We start from the raw sequence: 18,484 nt of genomic DNA on the forward strand, positions 1-18,484 counted from the left end.
TCTAGGAGAAAAATATATGGAATGTAAACAATTTTGATTAAAATGTAACCTTCCTTTGATTATAATCCCCTCAGCTATCAAGGCAGAAAGGAAATGTCAACACAAGCATGGAAAACACTCAATGTAAACAAAATTGTAAAATCACATTGAACACTTAACAATAACATCTTAAAATGAAGGTTTGAGTTTGAGTTTGAGTTTGAGTTTATTTCGAACATGCAAGCATACAACATGATACATCACAAGGTGCATAAATAAAGAATACGTTAGAAATGATTACTAAAGTGTAATAAAATAGTGCAAAGTGTGAAAATGTAAACAGAGAAACCTGAGAAGAGCTATTTTCTGCAGGTTTAGTATCTAGGTAAGGGGGACTACGGTGGTGTGGTATTACCGGTCTTGGTGGGGACAAGCGCCTTGCATCATATACAGACCACATTATGGTTTATGGCAGGCCTGGGCAATCATTTTGACTCGGGGGCCAAACTTAGAGAAAAAAATGTGTCTATTTTTAGGAACACTAATACAAAAACTCACAATAATGAAAAAAAACAATAATGACAGACCGCCTGAAAAAACGGAATGGAATTTAAAAATTTTTCACTGAATGAGACACCCAGAATGTACATGAAAATAAAGAATGTGTGATTTACAATATTAACTATGAATGATAAAACACTGAATATTGACAACATATGAATGTCACTCCCCCCTCTTGATCAACATATTTTACGATCAAGCAAAACGTAACAAAAATGCAACAAACATAGCTAAATACGAACAAGAAGGGTAAAAAAACAACAACCATTCCTACAATCTGATATATCTGATATATCACTAAGCTTTAGAACTTTGTTGTAAAAATCTCCTTCCGCGTCTTTCCCTGACACCTACATTTTAGGCTGGCCGCTATGGAAACACTCTGTGGAAACGCTCCCCACCCACACTGCTTGGTGCCTCATCTGAGCTGCTGTGACTTAGATTACCATAGTAACTAATTAGATTGCCATAGTAACTAGTACATCATGCAAAAGCGCAGATTTCAACCATTGAAATACTTTGTATAGTTCAAGTTTTATGGTAAGTGGAAAACATCACTGCACATCATAATGGCAGCTACAGTTTCCATCTAAAAGATCTAAAAAATTTATTTGGGAATGTCCAGCGGGCCAGATTGAAAATTGAATGGGTACGCACCTTTATAATGGCGAATATTTCCAGCAGACCTGCGAGATTACCTCCTCTTGTAGCTCATCCATACTTTCACACAGCTCGGTGCTTAACGTCTCATTTTGTTCACACACGTGTCTACTTTAACCCTGGCTAAAAAGTTTTGACGTCCAATGTTTGGTTTTGACTGGATGGCCATCGGAAGGAGGCGAGCACCATTGGCCTGGCATTCCTCCCTTAAAGCGGATGGCCTCCACTCTAATTTACTGGAGCGTAGAAGCCCTGAAAATGTGCTTTTCTTTTGGTGAACAACCTGTCTTCACGGCCACATCTTTTATAAATGCCACTGTCATGTGTTTCTGTGAAAACAGTTAAAATAGCAGCAATGAAAACACAAAATCTAACTTCCTCAAAAAGAATGTGTGATGTTTCAAATAGAGCTGCAGCTATCGAATATTTTAGTAATCGAGTATTCTATCGAATATCCCTATCGAATAATCGAGTAATCAAATAAATCACATTTTTGCTTAATTTTTTAAAAACATTTTTTGTCCTGTCCAGCTTCTCAGGCAAATCATATTGTTGATGTAGATGCCCATAAAAATGTACTTTACAAAAGAGAAGTGTGGGATACTTCTCTTGTTGCCTTATTTGTATTTTGACTTTATTAAATGGATTTATATTATTTGGTGCAGCCGGGCCGCAGCAATATTTTTGCTTAATTAAGGTTTAATTATACATGTTGAGGCCTACTGAAACCCACTACTACCGACCACGCAGTCTGATAGTTTATATATCAATGATGAAATCTTAACATTGCAACACATGCCAATACGGCCGGTTTAACTTATAAAGTGCAATTTTAAATTTCCAGCGAAACTTCCGGTTGAAAACGTCTATGTATGATGACGTTTGCGCGTGACGTCGATGGTTGAAACGGAAGTATTGGGACACATTGTATCCCAATACAAACAGCTCTGTTTTCATCGCAAAATTCCACAGTATTCTGGACATCTGTGTTGGTGAATCTTTTGCAATTTGTTTAATGAACAATGGAGACTGCAAATAAGAAAGCTGTAGGTGGGATCGGTGTATTAGCGGCTGGCTGCAGCAACACAACCAGGAGGACTTTGACTTGGATAGCAGACGCGCTATCCGACGCTAGCCGCCGACTGCATCGATGATCGGGTGAAGTCCTTCGTCGCGCCGTCGATCGGTGGAACGCAGGTGAGCACGGGTGTTGATGAGCAGATGAGGGCTGGCGTAGGTGGAGCGCTAATGTTTTTATCATAGCTCTGACGAGGTCCCGTAGCTAAGTTAGCTTCAATGGCATTGTTAGCAACAGCATTGCTAGGCTTCGACAGGCGGCACAGCATTAACCGTGTAGTTACAGGTCCAGTGTTTGGTTCGGTGTCTCCTGATAGTAGTATTGTTGATCATCTGTCTGTCCTTCCAGTCAGGGGCTTATTTATTTTGTTTCTATCTGCATTTAAGCACGATGCTATCACGTTAGCTCCGTAGCTAAAGTGCTTCACCGATGTATTGTCGTGGAGATAAAAGTCACTGTGAATGTCCATTTCGCGTACTCGACTCTCATTTTCAAGAGGATATAGTATCCGAGGTGGTTCAAAATACAAATCCGTGATCCACAATAGAAAAAGGAGAGAGTGTGGAATCCAATGAGCCCTTGTACCTAAGTTACGGTCAGAGCGAAAAAAGATACGTCCTGCACTGCACTCTAGTCCTTCACTCTCACGTTCCTCATCCACAAATCTTTCATCCTCGCTCAAATTAATGGGGTAATCATCGCTTTCTCGGTCCGAGTCGCTCTCGCTGCTGGTGTAAACAATGGGGAAATGTGAGGAGCCCTTTAACCTGCGACGTCACGCTACTTCCGGTACAGGCAAGGCTTTTTTTTTATCAGCGATCATAAGTTGCGAACTTTATGGTCGATGTTCTCTACTAAATCCTTTCAGCAAAAATATGGCAATATCGCGAAAGTATGACACATAGAATGGATCTGCTATCCCCGTTTAAATTAAAACAATTCATTTACGTAGGCCTTTAAGATGTGCCTTCAATTATTGCGTTTGGCCTAGTTTTCATTATTGAAGGCTGACACGCACAGCTGAAATGCGTCCGTGGTTGATTGTGCCAATTTGTGTGTGCTAGTAACAACAGGTGCACTGTGTGCTGTGTGTTGTGACCGCATAAACAAAGTTCTTGTCTCTCGTGCATTTTTGATGCTTATTATACGGTGCCGTTTAAATGGTGGTTTCTCCACGCAAATCCGCTAAGCTGTTTTCAACCTGCCAACAATACATAAACAATATAAAAAGATGACGACGATGACGTCAAGACTATTGTCGACAAATATAATCGTCGGCGACAGATTTTATTGTCGACATTTATCGACTTATTGTTGCAACACAAGGACCGCCTGTGATAATTTAGTGAGAATGTCACCATCGTTTAAAGTCACATTGCTTAATTAATGAATAATTACTCGGATGTCCAAGTTCGGTATACTCAACAATGAGATGGAAAGTGTAAAGATGAATAACACTACACAATGACTGTCCATATCTCGCAGACCTGATGTTACTGTAATTATGCAGGAGCTGTGTAATGTGTTGACATATTGGCTTTCAAAGCTTCATAAGAGTCTTAACAGAATAAAGACAAGCAGCGGCAAACTGCCAATTTGCCAGCTTTGGAGTCGGGGTAGCCTTGGCCTCAAAATGGTGGCGAATTTGCATTTGACTTTGTTGCTCGTTTTCGACCGTCTCCATATCAGCCGTTTGAGCTGGTACATAAAACAACACGACACCTCGCGGTGACCCAAATGACTCGAGCGCGCACAAAAACTCTGCCAAGCGCTCGCCTTAATCCTATTTTCAGTTTCACCATTGGTCAACTCATCACAAGATGGAAGATACAGTGGCTATAGTTTGGAATATATTCGGAGTGTTGGACCAGGACATACAGTCGTGGTCAAAAGTTTACATACACTTGTAAAAAAAACATAATGTCATGGCTGTCTTGAGTTTCCAATCATTTCTACAACTCTTATTTTTTTGTGATAGAGTGATTGAAGCACATACTTGTTGGTCACAAAAAAACATTCATGAAGTTTGGTTCTTTTATGAATTTATTATGGGTCTACTGAAAATGTGAGCAAATCTGCTGGGTCAAAAGTATACATACAGCAATGTTAATATTTGCTTACATGTCCCTTAGCAAGTTTCACTGCAGTAAGGCACTTTTGGTAGCCATCCACAAGCTTCTGGCAAGCTTCTGGTTGAATGTTTGGCCACTCCTCTTGACAAAATTGGTGCAGTTCAGCTAAATTTGTTGGTTTTCTGACATGGACTTGTTTCTTCAGCATTGTCCAAAGTCAGGACTTTGGGAAGGCCATTCTAAAACCTTAATTCTAGCATGATTTAGCCACCACTTTTGACATGTGTTTGGGGTCATTGTCCTATTGGAGGGGTGTCCAAACTTTTTCCACTGAGGGCCGTACACGGAAAAATTTAAGCATGCGGGGGCCATTTTGATATTTTTCATTTTCAAACCATAACAAAATATATGGATTTTTTTTTTTTTTTTTTAACATTTAGGCCTCCCGGGGACCATAAAGCGTCTCAGTCATTAAAATGTGAAAAATAAGTCAAATTATTATTATTTTTTATTTAACGCTTACAGTAAATCTCTATATCAACTTCAGGTTGATATAAAGTTAAAAAAAAAAAGCCTTTTCTGTCAAAGACAACTTTGTTTTTTTTAGTAAAACTGAAATATGCAGTATTTAGTAATTAGAGCCCTAAAAGATCAATAATGCAGGACACCATTGATTTTAATTCTTTAATATTTTTGAGTAATCACAGTGAAATGTGTCATGTCTGTGTTCATGTTTTTGTTTGGCCATGTGCTGTTTTGTTTTTTGGACACTTCCTTAGTTCCTGGTTTCACTTCCTGGTTTTGTTTGTCACCATAGCAACCATTAGTTTCACCTGTTCCACGTTTGGACTCACACACACCTGTCTCACGTTTTCACAGTCATGTCATGCACCTGTTCACAGTTAGTCACGCACCTGTTTTCACTTTTCATGTCACTATATAGGCTTTTCTGTTTCTGTTGTTCGTCCTGGCGACATCACCCATTCATGCCATGTCCACAGTTCCTTGTCACGTTAGTTCTTGTTTCATCTCTTGTCACGTAAGTTTTTGTTTGTTTAATGTTCATAGTTCTCCGCCATTGTGCGCGCCTTTTGTTTTCCTAGTCAAGTTTTTTACCTCCGCTGTGAGCGCCTTTTGTTTGTACCTTTTGTTTGAGTTTATAGAATAAAATCATGTTTTTACCTCCACGCCATGTTTGCGTCAGTCCGTTTGCATCTCGGGAAAGCAACCCACGCAGGAAACTGCACCACAGTCCTCGTTATGACAGTATGTCGCCAGCCAGAAGCTATCCCGCAAACGACTGGCAATCGATGGAGGAAGGAAAGTGGGAGGCACTAGGAGCCATGGCCGATCAAGACCTCATGTGGGGTCCAAGCGGAAAACTTATTCCGATAAGCTCCGTGTGGCCCGACGACGTTGGCGCGTCGCTCCATTCCCGGAAGCGCCGGCAAAAGCGGAAGCCATCAGGAAGAGCTTCTCCGAGCCGGCAGGACGCGTCACTCCCGCAAGCTCCTCCCCCTCCGGGCGGAAACGAGCTGCAGCCAGCCCGGCTTCCCCAGGACGACGTCACGCCGCTGCCAGTGGGTGACGTCATGGATTTTTTTCCCCTGAACTCTTTTTCTTGTCAGCCACATCCAACCAAAGACTCTAAATCCATGATTAAATATTACCAAGACATGTTTTTAGAAATCAGATCCTGTCAATCACAGTCACCCAATTTTCATGCCCCGCCCCCCAGGACTCATGCCACGCCCAAGTCAGAAATTTTTTTTTCACCCACAAAAGCCCAGGTGGGGGGGAACGAAAGACCTTTTGGACAATTTAGAGGGGAGGATTCTGCCCTCCTCCTGAACCCCCTCCGCCCACCCCAAAAGACGGTTCCAGACCGCGGGGAGCGCGTCTGGGATCCGCTCCTTGAGGGGGGGGCTAGGGCTGGGAATTGTTCAGGTGGGGTGGGTCAGCATCGTCACGCCAAGCCACAGCCTCCAGCACGACCACCACCACCTGTCTTTCGACCTGCCAAGCCACAGCCACCAGCACGACCCCCACCACCTGTCTTTCGACCTGCCAAGCCACAGCCACCAGCACGACCCCCACCACCAGTCTTTCGTCACGCCAAGCCACAGCCTCCAGCACGACCCCCACCACCTGTCTTTCGACCTGCCAAGCCACAGCCACCAGCACGACCCCCACCACCAGTCTTTCGTCACGCCAAGCCACAGCCTCCAGCACGACCCCCACCACCTGTCTTTCGACCTGCCAAGCCACAGCCACCAGCACGACCACCACCACCAGTTTTTCGACCATGCCAAGATCTACCTGCTCCACGCCAAGCGCCGCCAGTACCTGCTCCACGCCAAGCGCCGCCAGTACCTGCTCCACGCCAAGCGCCGCCAGTACCTGCTCCACGCCAAGCGCCGCCAGTACCTGCTCCACGCCAAGCGCCGCCAGTACCTGCTCCACGCCAAGCGCCGCCAGTACCTGCTCCACGCCAAGCGCCGCCAGTCGCAGCTTCACGCCGCCAAGTGCCGCCAGTAGCTGCCCCACGCCGCCAAGTGCAGCCCGTGGCTGCCCCACGCCGCCAAGTGCCGCCCGTGGCTGCCCCACGCCGCCAAGTGCCGCCAGTCGCAGCCCCACGCCGCCAAGTGCCGCCCGTGGCTGCCCCACGCCGCCAAGTGCCGCCCGTGGCTGCCCCACGCCGCCAAGTGCCGCCCGTGGCTGCCCCACGCCGCCAAGTGCCGCCCGTGGCTGCCCCACGCCGCCAAGTGCCGCCCGTGGCTGTCCCACGCCAAGACCAAAGCCAAGACCAAGACCCGCCAAGTGACCAAGACCAAGACCCGCCAAGTGACCAAGACCAAGACCCGCCAAGTGACCCAAACCAAGACCAAGTCCAAGCACAGCCACACCAAGACCAAGTCCAAGACCAACTACGCCAAGACCAAGACCAACCACGCCGAGTCCAAGACCAAGACCAAGACCCAGACCTTCGCCAAGACCAAGACCAAGACCCATGCCAAGACCAAGACCCTCGTCAAGACCCGCCACGCCAAGCTTCGCCGCCTGACGCACCACGCCAAGCTTCGCCGCCTGCCACGACAACGCGCCCACCTCCTCGTCGGCCAAGGATGTGGCCTTTCCATGGGCGTCCGCCACGCCAGGTGCGCCGACCTCCTCGTCTGCCACGAATGTGGCCATTCCCAGGTCGCCCACCTCGTCAGGTTCAGCGGCGGTCTACCCGCCGCCGCCACCTGACTCTGCCCCGGTGGATTCGGGGACACCTGGTCTGGCGACCCACCGCCATGTCCCCCTCCCCCCCTCCCATGACTCTTGATCCTGTTTTTTGTTTTTGGACATCTGGGATCTGTCCGTAAGGGGGGGGTTCTGTCATGTCTGTGTTCATGTTTTTGTTTGGCCATGTGCTGTTTTGTTTTTTGGACACTTCCTTAGTTCCTGGTTTCACTTCCTGGTTTTGTTTGTCACCATAGCAACCATTAGTTTCACCTGTTCCACGTTTGGACTCACACACACCTGTCTCACGTTTTCACAGTCATGTCATGCACCTGTTCACAGTTAGTCACGCACCTGTTTTCACTTTTCATGTCACTATATAGGCTTTTCTGTTTCTGTTGTTCGTCCTGGCGACATCACCCATTCATGCCATGTCCACAGTTCCTTGTCACGTTAGTTCTTGTTTCATCTCTTGTCACGTAAGTTTTTGTTTGTTTAATGTTCATAGTTCTCCGCCATTGTGCGCGCCTTTTGTTTTCCTAGTCAAGTTTTTTACCTCCGCTGTGAGCGCCTTTTGTTTGTACCTTTTGTTTGAGTTTATAGAATAAAATCATGTTTTTACCTCCACGCCATGTTTGCGTCAGTCCGTTTGCATCTCGGGAAAGCAACCCACGCAGGAAACTGCACCACAGTCCTCGTTATGACAAAATGTTAAATAAAATCCTACTAAATATATTTGGGATCCAAAAGGTCCCCCACTCATAAAGTGATACATTTTTATTAGTTTTTTTTTACTTTTAACACTTAAATTACGAGATCAACTTCAGATATATCTGTCGATTTTACGTTTGAACTATTATTTTGTTTGTATTATGCTCTTTTGTCAAATAAAACGTTGATGTTTTTTTATGGCAACCACACAATATATGCAATATTTTTTCCACATAAAACATTTTAAAGTGATTTTTTTTAAGTAATAATTCATTATAACATAGATTTTTAGTCTTTTTTTTTTTTTTAGCAATGGCAAAAAAAAGAAAAAGAAACAAAGACAAAAGAAAAAAAACAGCCTGCATGGCAGCTTTGTGTCAACATTGCAACTTTTTCTTGTTAGATTTCACCTCATTTCACTTTTTTAAAATATTTTTTTAAATTTTTGCAATATTATCAATTTTGCAATTTTTGCAGAATGTGTGGCGGGCCGGTAAACAATTAGCTGCGGGCCGCAAATGGCCCCCGGGCCGCACTTTGGACACCCCTGTCCTATTGGAACACCCAACTACGCCCAAGACCCAACCTCCGGGCTGATGATTTTAGGCTGTCCTGAAGAATTTGGAGGTAATCCTCCTTTTTCATTGTCCCATTCACTCTCTGTAAAGCACCAGTTCCATTGGCAGCAAAACAGGCCCAGAGCATAATACTACCACCACCATGCTTGACGGTGGGCACGGTGTTCCTGGGATTAAAGGCCTCACCTTTTGTCCTCCAAACATATTGCTGGGTATTGTGGCCAAACAGCTCCATTTTTGTTTCATCTGACATCACATGGACCAAGATAAGACCTTCTGGAGGAAAGTTCTGTGGTCAAATTATTGTAAACTCCAGATAGCCATGACATTATGTTCTTTACAAGTGTGTGTAAACTTTTGACCACGATTGTATATACAGTTTTAACACACCGCCCTTCTTTTGATGCACCGGTTGATCTGCCACCGATGAGAACCGACCGATTCCCGTCAAAAAGTATGTACTGTGTTTATTTTCCCTCCTCCAACTAACAGAAGTAGCTAGCAGCTAACTGTGTATGTACATACACGTTGTGGGGCCGCTCCCCTAATTCTTTACAAATGCCATCATCACTGGAGGACGAGGCTAAACATGTTAGACACAGAGTAAGAGCAAGCAGGCGTGCTAATCGCTAAACTAGCCGCTAAGCTACAAGACCAAGAAATAGGTTCTTAAAAAAGTTGAAAAAGTGTAGATGGGAGTGTGTTGCAGCACAAACATGGAATAAATGATTAATTAATAAGTCCATTAATAGGAGTCTAGAGCAAGAGTACCACAACCTTTTGCCCCCAAGACAGCGATTTGAAGTAAGAGTGTCCCAATACAACTTTTTGACTTCCAATATGTTTCCAATATTGCAGCCTTGAGAATTTGTCCGATATCGATATTGACCCAGTACAATATCAGCAGCAATCCTACATACTTTTATTAAATAGCAGTGTGGAATGTTAGAAAATATTTGATCAAGTGACATTAATCAGAGAACAATGATGGGTAAACACCAACCTATTTATTATTAACGCCCGAATGCAGCTGAGATAGGCTCCAGCAACCCCCTGCGACCCCAAAAGGGACAAGCGGTAGAAAATGGATGGATGGATGGATGGAATGGACTTATGCTGTCTTTTAAGTTGAAGTGGAGTGGTAATTGTTTTTGGCGAAACCCGGTGGCCACAGTAATTGATGGCGTCAAGCTTATGATGCGGGTAAGTGTTACTGGGTACTTTCTAATACGCTTGTGATGTTGTGGGTGTAATCTGTATGCAGCTATACGTATTTAATACTTGTTTATATTGACAAATGTGCTGTTTTAGACTACAATGTTGTTCAATCCAGGACACTTGTCTAGCTTGTGTGCTATTGTGCACTTAGCTGTTTTGTAGCTGTTAGTAGCCTAGCATGTTTACCTTTTGTTAACGACTTGACTAAATTCGAAGAAAAAATAACCTTGTGTGTTGTTTGGAGGAGATTTAGATGTTAACTGGCTGTCCAGCTTAGCACAAGTGAAGACTGCTCGTATCAAAGATTTGACATGCAAAGTGATACCATCCACTACTTGTTTTTTTTGCTGATATCACACCGATATCCTTTATCAATCTTGGATCAGGACACCCTAATTTTAAGTGTGAAACACAAATAGCCTAAATGTAAATAATAAAGTTCCCACAAGTTGGCGGTACAAACAAAACGACTCAGTGGGCCAAATTTGGCCCCACTTTGTGTAACCTTGGTGTAGAGCAGGGGTGGGCAATTAATTTTTACCGGGGGCCGCATGAGCTACCCGAGCACTGCTAGAGGGCCACATCGACAATATTTCAATTAAATTTTGCTCAATGTTATTTTTGATCATCATCGACAGTCACTCGTAGTCGAGTATGACTGTCCTCAGAATGGATGGATTCCCATTCGGGAGGACGCCTGCGCGTGACGTCTTTTAGCGTGGGGAGACTGATGCGCCTGCAGCCACCACACGGTCCTTGGCAGAGAGGGGCCTTGATCCAGTGGCATGGATCCATGACGACTGGAGACCACTCTCTGTTGCAGCCTTCATCCGCCTTCAGTGCCGTTGTGACATGCAGTGTCAACCTCCGCCACTTCCACCGTTGAGGTCTTTGAAATGCTATTCAACCCATAGCTGGGACCCTGACAGGTACTACCACCCCGAGTCAGAGTGGACCTGGGAGCAATGATGACTGAGGGGTAACTCCACCTTCCCCAAAACTCCAGAACTCCCGAACTGAAGCCTCATCACCGGATGCAGTTTTGAGTCATACCCAGGACAATTATTTTTGATATATACCGTAAGATAAATAATAATAATAATAATAGTAATACTTCAACATAGTGTGTGTAACAGCATTCCATGACTAATATAAATAAATTAACATTAATAATAAATGACAGTAAAATAAGCACACATATGACTGAGGAGTCATAGTGTAACTTTGTGTGGTGTTTGAGTTGTCCGACTTTTTGTGTGGCCATAAACGCACCAGTGGTTTAGTGCTATGCGTGTTGGTGACAGATGACAAGTTGGTTTTGGCCTGGTTTGTACGGCAGAAAATGACTAGTTTTTCGAGATAGAATTGTTTTACTCATGTTTTTGGTGTGGTTATGGCCGAATATAAACAGTTTTGTTCAATAAAGTGATCGATATAATTCCTGTCCTCGAAGCATCTCGATAGACGTTACAATAATTGAACGGTGTTCAATTGAACGGTGTTGACAAACACCATTACGGCCGCTTGTTGTCACTGTCACTCAAAGTTGCATTGCAAAATTCCATAGAATAAATATGTTTATTTTGTTTAGAATTCAGATGGGATTTGATTTGGTGCGCGGCATATACTTGCTGCGCGCAGCGGACGCTTGAGCAGTGCGCAATTGCGCAGGCACGCACCTTAGGTGAGGGGACGTTGCTTTGCAGTCCATGTCTTGTTGAAAACACGGCATTCCTCATCAACTTTTCTCTTTTTGGCGTCTCGGGTGTAAACCGTGCATCACTTGTCGCTGCATGTGCACCTTCACTCGCAGGTTACACACGGACACACGCCCATAAATAATACTTTTCAAAATAAAAGCAGCACAGTTGTATTGCGCGCAGGACATAGATGTTTTTTCAACTTTATTTTGTAATTGCAGTTCACATTCACTCACAATCACGCACACGCATACGTCCACACGGAAGTAATACAAATAACGATTTTCAAAACAAAAGCAGCACCGTTGTATTGCACACTCGACATAGATACTTTTTAAAATTTATTTTGTAATTTATAATTGGCCTCACGCGGGCCGGACAGGGACGCACAAAGGGCCGGATGCGGCCCGCGGGCCGCAGAATGCCCAGGTCTGGTGTAGAGAGAAGATAATATAACGGTGTTGCTGTGTAGCAGCCAGGCGTACTTGTAAGAGTGGGACGGATTAATCTATACGTCGGTAGTGTCGATACCAAATATAGTATCAGTATACGGCATGGCGAAGTTGGTAGAGTGGCCGGGCCAGCAATCGCAGGGTTGCTGGTTACTGGGATTCAATCCCCACCTTCTACCATCGTAGTCACGTCCGTTGTGTCCTTGGGCAAGACACTTCACCCTTGCTCCTGATGGGTGCTGGTAGCGCCTTGCATGGCAGCTCCCTCCATCAGTGTGTGAATGTGTGTGTGAATGGGTGAATGTGGAAATACTGTCAAAGCGCTTTGAGTACCTTGAAGGTAGAAAAGCGCTATACAAGTATAACCCATTTATCATTTATCATTTATATGATCAATACTACATTGTAAAAAACTGACCGTAAAATCTATGGCAGGAAATTGTTAAATAGCAACAGTAAAACAGGGTAAAATTAAAAATATTTTATCACAGTAGTACATGAAGTGGATTCCTGCAAACCAAGAAAGAGTAGATAACCTAAATGACTCTGGTTATAATACGTACAAAACACATGACTTTTCTGTGAAAATTGTACAATGCATTTGCAAATACTGTAATGTCACAAGCAAGCCAATATTCTAAAATTCACAGTATTAGTCTGTCTAAATTAAAGATAATGCCGATTTTACATTTACATTTACAGCATACCTTGATTGTTTTAGGGGTTTGCGTTAAAGCATTAGCTTAGTTAACTTTTGGGTAACATGTTTTCTTGTATTTTTGTGGCAAGTGGTTTCAGACATTAAGGGATTATGTCTATGTGCTTCATTTTAAACTGCGTGGAAATGAACCATGCTGTTTGTTTAAAGGCCTACTGAAATGATTTCTTTTTATTTAAATGGGGATAGCAGATCTATTCTATGTGTCATACTTGATCATTTCGCGATATTGCCATATTTTTGCTGAAAGGATTTAGTAAAGCCATCGACAATAAAGTTCGCAACTTTTGGTCGCTGATAAAAAAAAAGCCTTGCCTGTACCGGAAGTAGCGTAACGTCGCAGGTTGAAGGGCTCCTCACATTTCCCCATTGTTTACACCAGCAGCGAGAGCGATTCGGACTGAGAAAGCGACGATAACCCTATTAATTTGAGCGAGGATGAAAGATTTGTGGATGAGGAACGTGAGAGTGAAGGACTAGAGTGCAGTGCAGGACGTATCGAGAACGCAAAATGGACATTCGCAGTGACTTTCATCTCCACGACAATACATCGGTGAAGCACTTTAGCTACGGAGCTAACGTGATAGCATCGTGCTTAAATGCAGATAGAAACAAAATAATTTAGCCCCTGACTGGAAGGATAGACAGCAGATCAACAATACTACTATCAGGAGACACCGAACCAAACACTGGACCTGTAACCACACGGTTAATGCTGTGCCGCCTGTCGAAGCCTAGCAATGCTGTTGCTAACGACGCCATTGAAGCTAACTTAGCTACGGGACCTCGTCAGAGCTATGATAAAAACATTATCTGTCCACCTACGCCAGCCCTCATCTGCTCATCAACACACGTGCTCACCTGCGTTCCAGCGATCGACGGCGCGACGAAGGACTTCACCCGATCATCGATGCGGTCGGCGGCTAGCGTCGGATAGCGCGTCTGCTATCCTCAAAGTCCTCCTGGTTGTGTTGCTGCAGCCAGCCGCTAATACACCGATCCCACTTACAGCTTTCTTCTTTGCAGTCTTCATTGTTTATTAAACAAATTGCAAAACATTCACCAACACAGATGTCCAGAATACTGTGGAATTTTGCGATGAAAACAGAGCTGTTTGTATTGAGATACAATGTGTCCGAATACTTCCGTTTCAACCATTGACGTCACGCGCAAACGTCATCATACATAGACGTTTTCAACCGGAAGTTTCGCGGGAAATTTAAAATGCACTTTATAAGTTAACCCGGCCGTATTGGCATGTGTTGCAATGTTAAGATTTCATCATTGATATATAAACTATCAGACTGCGTGGTCGGTAGTAGTGGGTTTCAGTTTAAGTGTGTTGGAACTGCTTGCATGCAGCTATTTAACATATACGGAGCATTTAAGGTTAATATCTAATAGCTCACTTTTAGGAACATGTTGCGGAAGGCCATGTTGTGAGTTGTCCAGTGAAAGGTTGTACAAATACTTTCAAGTTAAAATCCTCATGTACTGTTGCATGTCTGGGAAACAGGCATTTTGCAGATACTCGTATTGGTAACAGGTCAGCACGGTGACACAGTGGTTAACGCTTGTGCCTCACAGTGAAGAGGTACTGGGTTCGAAACCCGGGCTCAGGATCTTTATGTGTGGAGTTTTGCATGTTCTCCTCGTGAGTTCACTCCGGCTTGCTCCCACCTCCGAAGACATGCACCTGGGGATAGGCTGATTGGCACACTAAAATTAGCCCTAATTTGTTTTACGGCGAATTTGTAGCAACCACAGCTGCCAGTATTTTACCGTAAATTCTATAGGTTTTTTTGTAAACAGGCTAACAATATATCAGTTTTTTTCATAGTAATTTACCGTATGCAAAAACAGTTATCAACTATATTTTTTACAGTGAATTCCCGGCAACCACAGCTGCCGGTATTTTACCGTAAACTGTGCAGATGTTTATACACAGTGATAAGTGATTAGATGTAAGTTTTTATTTATTTGGGGACGGCATGGCGCGGTTGGGAGAGTGGCCATGCCATGTTCCTGGTTCGATCCCCAGCTTCTACCAACCTCGTCACGTCAATTGTGTCCTTGAGCAAGACACTTCACCCTTGCTCCTTATCAGTGTGTGAATGTGTGCGTGAAGGTGTGTGTAAATGGGTGAATGTGGAAATAGTGTCAAAGCGCTTTGAGTACCTTGAAGGTAGAAAAGCGCTATACCAGTATAACCCATTTACCATTTTAACTGGCACTAAAAAACATGAACACATTACCCCCATTTTAGCATCCCTTCACTTTTACCATTTGTACAAATGTATTATTTTATTTAGTTACTTTTGCTATTGTTTACTCACAGAATAATTCCATGGACACAGGAAGACTATTGAAACCAAAGGATTTAAAAGAGTAATGGGTTGTAGTTTTTGGTTTTGTTTTGTTTCTTGTACATTGGCTTTGTTTTGCTGAAATGATTGTATGTTATACCGTAACACTTTCCCAAACCGTATATGACGCAATATGTTAATAATTGAACATACGGTACTATCCATCTTCCTTTCCATACGCCGTGTTGCAAATGACATACAGTATCTAAAATATATTCCCGTGTCCTCTCCTCCCCTCTTCTGGCAGGATAACTACGACAGCGGCATGCATGATGGATCTCAGGAGGTATCCCCTGGATGAGCAGAACTGCACTCTGGAGATCGAGAGCTGTGAGTAAAGAGACCTCATGTTGGCCCAGCTGTCATGTTGCCGCATAGGCGGTGTAAAACAATGCATGCGAAGCATTGCAGTTTTATGTAGGATACATTTTTATTTATTGGGGGAAATTCAATGAAAAAACACACGACTGGAAACAGGAGAACAGGGAAAAGGTTTCACACCATAGATATACATACATATATATGTATATATATATATACATATATATTATATATATACATATATACATACATCCATCCTTCCATCCATTTTCTACCGCTTATTCCCTTCGGGGTCAGGGGGGGGCGCTGGAGCCTATCTCAGCTAAAATCGGGCGGAAGGCGGGGTACACCCTGGACAAGTCGCCACCTCATCACAGGTATATACACATACATATACATACACATACATATATATATACATATAAAAAGATATCCAAGGAATTGAGAATGCCAATCAGCAGTGTTCAAATGCTGATTAAGAAGTGGAAAATGAGGGATTCAGCTAGACCAGCAAAGATTTCAGCCACAACTGGCAGGAAAATTGTTTGAGTTGCAAAGAAAAATCCACAAATAACTTCAGCTGAAATACAGGACTCTCTGAAAAATTGTGGTGTGGCTGTTTCAAGATGCACAATAAGGAGGCACTTGAAGAAAAATGGGCTGCATGGTCGAGTCGCCAGAAGAAAGCCATTTCTGCGCAAATGTCACAAAGTATCCCGCTTACATTACGCCAAACAGCACAGAGACAAGCCTCAAAACTTCTGGAACAAAGTAATTTGGAGTGATGAGACCAAAATTTTACTTTTTGGCCACTCGACCATGCAGCCCATTTTTCTTCAAGTGCCTCCTTATTGTACATCTTGAAACAGCCACGCCACAATTTTTCAGAGAGTCCTGTATTTCAGCTGAAGTTCTTTGTGGATTTTTCTTTGCATCTCGAATAATTTCCCTGGCAGTTGTGGCTGATATCTTTGCTGGTGTACCTGAATCCCTCATTTTCCACTTCTTAATCAGCGTTGGAACACTGCTGATTGGCATTCTCAATTACTGGTGGTTTCTGGCACTGTGGGCAGGTGCCAGATCATGCTGGAAAATGAAATCATCATCTCCATAGAGCTTTTCAACAGATGGAAGCATGTAGTGCTCTAAAATCTCTAGAAGCGTCTAAATTGGGCTATGGAAATGAAGCACTGGACAGTTGCAGAGTGGTCCAGAGTCCTGTTTTCAGATGAAAACAAGTATTTCATTTGGAAGTCAAGGTGCCAGAGTCTGGAGGAAGGCTGGAGAGGAGCACAATCCAAGTTGCTTGAAATCCAGTGTGAAGTTCCCACAGTCAGCAATGGTTTGGGGAGCCATGTCAGCTGCTGGTGTTGGTCCACTGTGTTTCATCAAGTCCAGAGTCAATGCAGCTGTGTACCAAGAGATTTTAGAACACTACATGCTTCCATCTGTTGAAAAGATCTGTGGAGATGATGATTTCATTTTCCAGCATGATCTGGCACCTGCCCACAGTGCCAAAACCAGCAGTAACTGGTGTACTGACCATGGTATTACTGTCCTCGATTGGCCTGCCAACTCCCCTGACCTGAACCCCATAGAGAATTTGTGGGGTATTGTGAGGAAGAAGTTGAAAGACACCAGACCCAATAGTGCAAATGAGCTAAAGGCCGCTATTGAAGCATCCTGGGCATCCATAACACCTCAGCAATGCCACAGGCTGATTGCCTCCATGCCACGCCGTATTGATGCAGTAATCCGTGCAAAAGGATTCCCAACCAAAAACTGAGTGCATTAATTGACATTTTCAAAAGTTTGATTTTGTTTTGCTATTATAAATCTTTTTTTTTTTTTACTTGGTCTAAGGAAATATTCAAATTTTTTGAGATACGATTTTTGAGTTTTCTTAAGCTGTATGCCATAATCAGCAATATTAAAATAATAAAAGGCTTGCAATATTTCAGTTGATGTGTAATGAATCCAGAATGTATGACATTTTTGTTTTTTTAATTGCATTACAGAAAATAAAGGACTTCATCCCAATATTCAAATTTTCTGAGACAGTCCTGTATATACAATATATATATATATATATATATATATATATATATATATATATATATATATAAAATCACAATATAAACATAAGTTCATCCCTAGAATAAAAGAGTAAAAAGTTATGATATGGAAGTAAGAAAAAAGACAAATATGTACGGATTGCAGTGTTTACATTTCTGTCTAATAAAGTCTTATGGCTCCATCATTAGCATTTGTTTTTTTCTGTGTTTTCATTGAGAATTCTTTTTGCTTGAACATCAGTCAGGTTTGGTCACTGCCAAAGCAACAAATATTGATTCAATCATTATAATTAACTCATATTTGGAGAAAAAAATAATTGTAAATGTGCTACTTTCACTAAAATTTAACAATAATGGATGCTATGACTGTATTGATCAGAGTTGTTGTAGATATTTGATGCACTAATACCATTTTTGTGAACTTAAGTGAACTTTTTGAAATGAATGTCTGGTTCTTGGAAGCGACTTCAAACGTGTGTTTTTTCCCCCCTCCATCATCCCAAGTGACAGCCCAGTTGGATGATAAGCAACGCTGCATATCTCGCTCTCCAGTGATGCTCAGGCAGATGGTTACACCTTGGTGTTCGTGTGTGTCTCTCCTCTCGTGCAGATGGCTACACCACAGACGACATCGAGTTCTACTGGAAGGGAGGCGAATCGGCCGTCACGGGGGTGACGCGCATCGAGCTGCCGCAGTTCTCCATTGTCGACTACAAGTTGGTTTCCAGAAACGTGGTGTTTTCCACAGGTAAACTGAATGTGTGCGC

At 43.2% G+C, this 18,484-nt stretch overlaps 1 protein-coding gene across 4 annotated transcripts in view; it reads left to right on the plus strand.

Moving 5' to 3' along the window:
* LOC133657818 (gamma-aminobutyric acid receptor subunit beta-3-like) overlaps positions 1–18,484 on the plus strand; it is a 216,563-nt gene that overhangs the window by 148,236 nt on the left and 49,843 nt on the right. For all 4 annotated transcript variants that reach the window (XM_062059604.1, XM_062059608.1, XM_062059614.1 and 1 more), the window contains 2 exons: positions 15,569–15,651; positions 18,328–18,465. In XM_062059604.1, the coding sequence (XP_061915588.1) occupies positions 15,569–15,651; positions 18,328–18,465 (221 nt within the window). The remainder of the gene's footprint in view (positions 1–15,568; positions 15,652–18,327; positions 18,466–18,484) is intronic.

The sequence above is a fragment of the Entelurus aequoreus genome, linkage group LG01, assembly GCF_033978785.1.
Source record: "Entelurus aequoreus isolate RoL-2023_Sb linkage group LG01, RoL_Eaeq_v1.1, whole genome shotgun sequence".
Lineage (NCBI taxonomy): Eukaryota > Metazoa > Chordata > Actinopteri > Syngnathiformes > Syngnathidae > Entelurus > Entelurus aequoreus.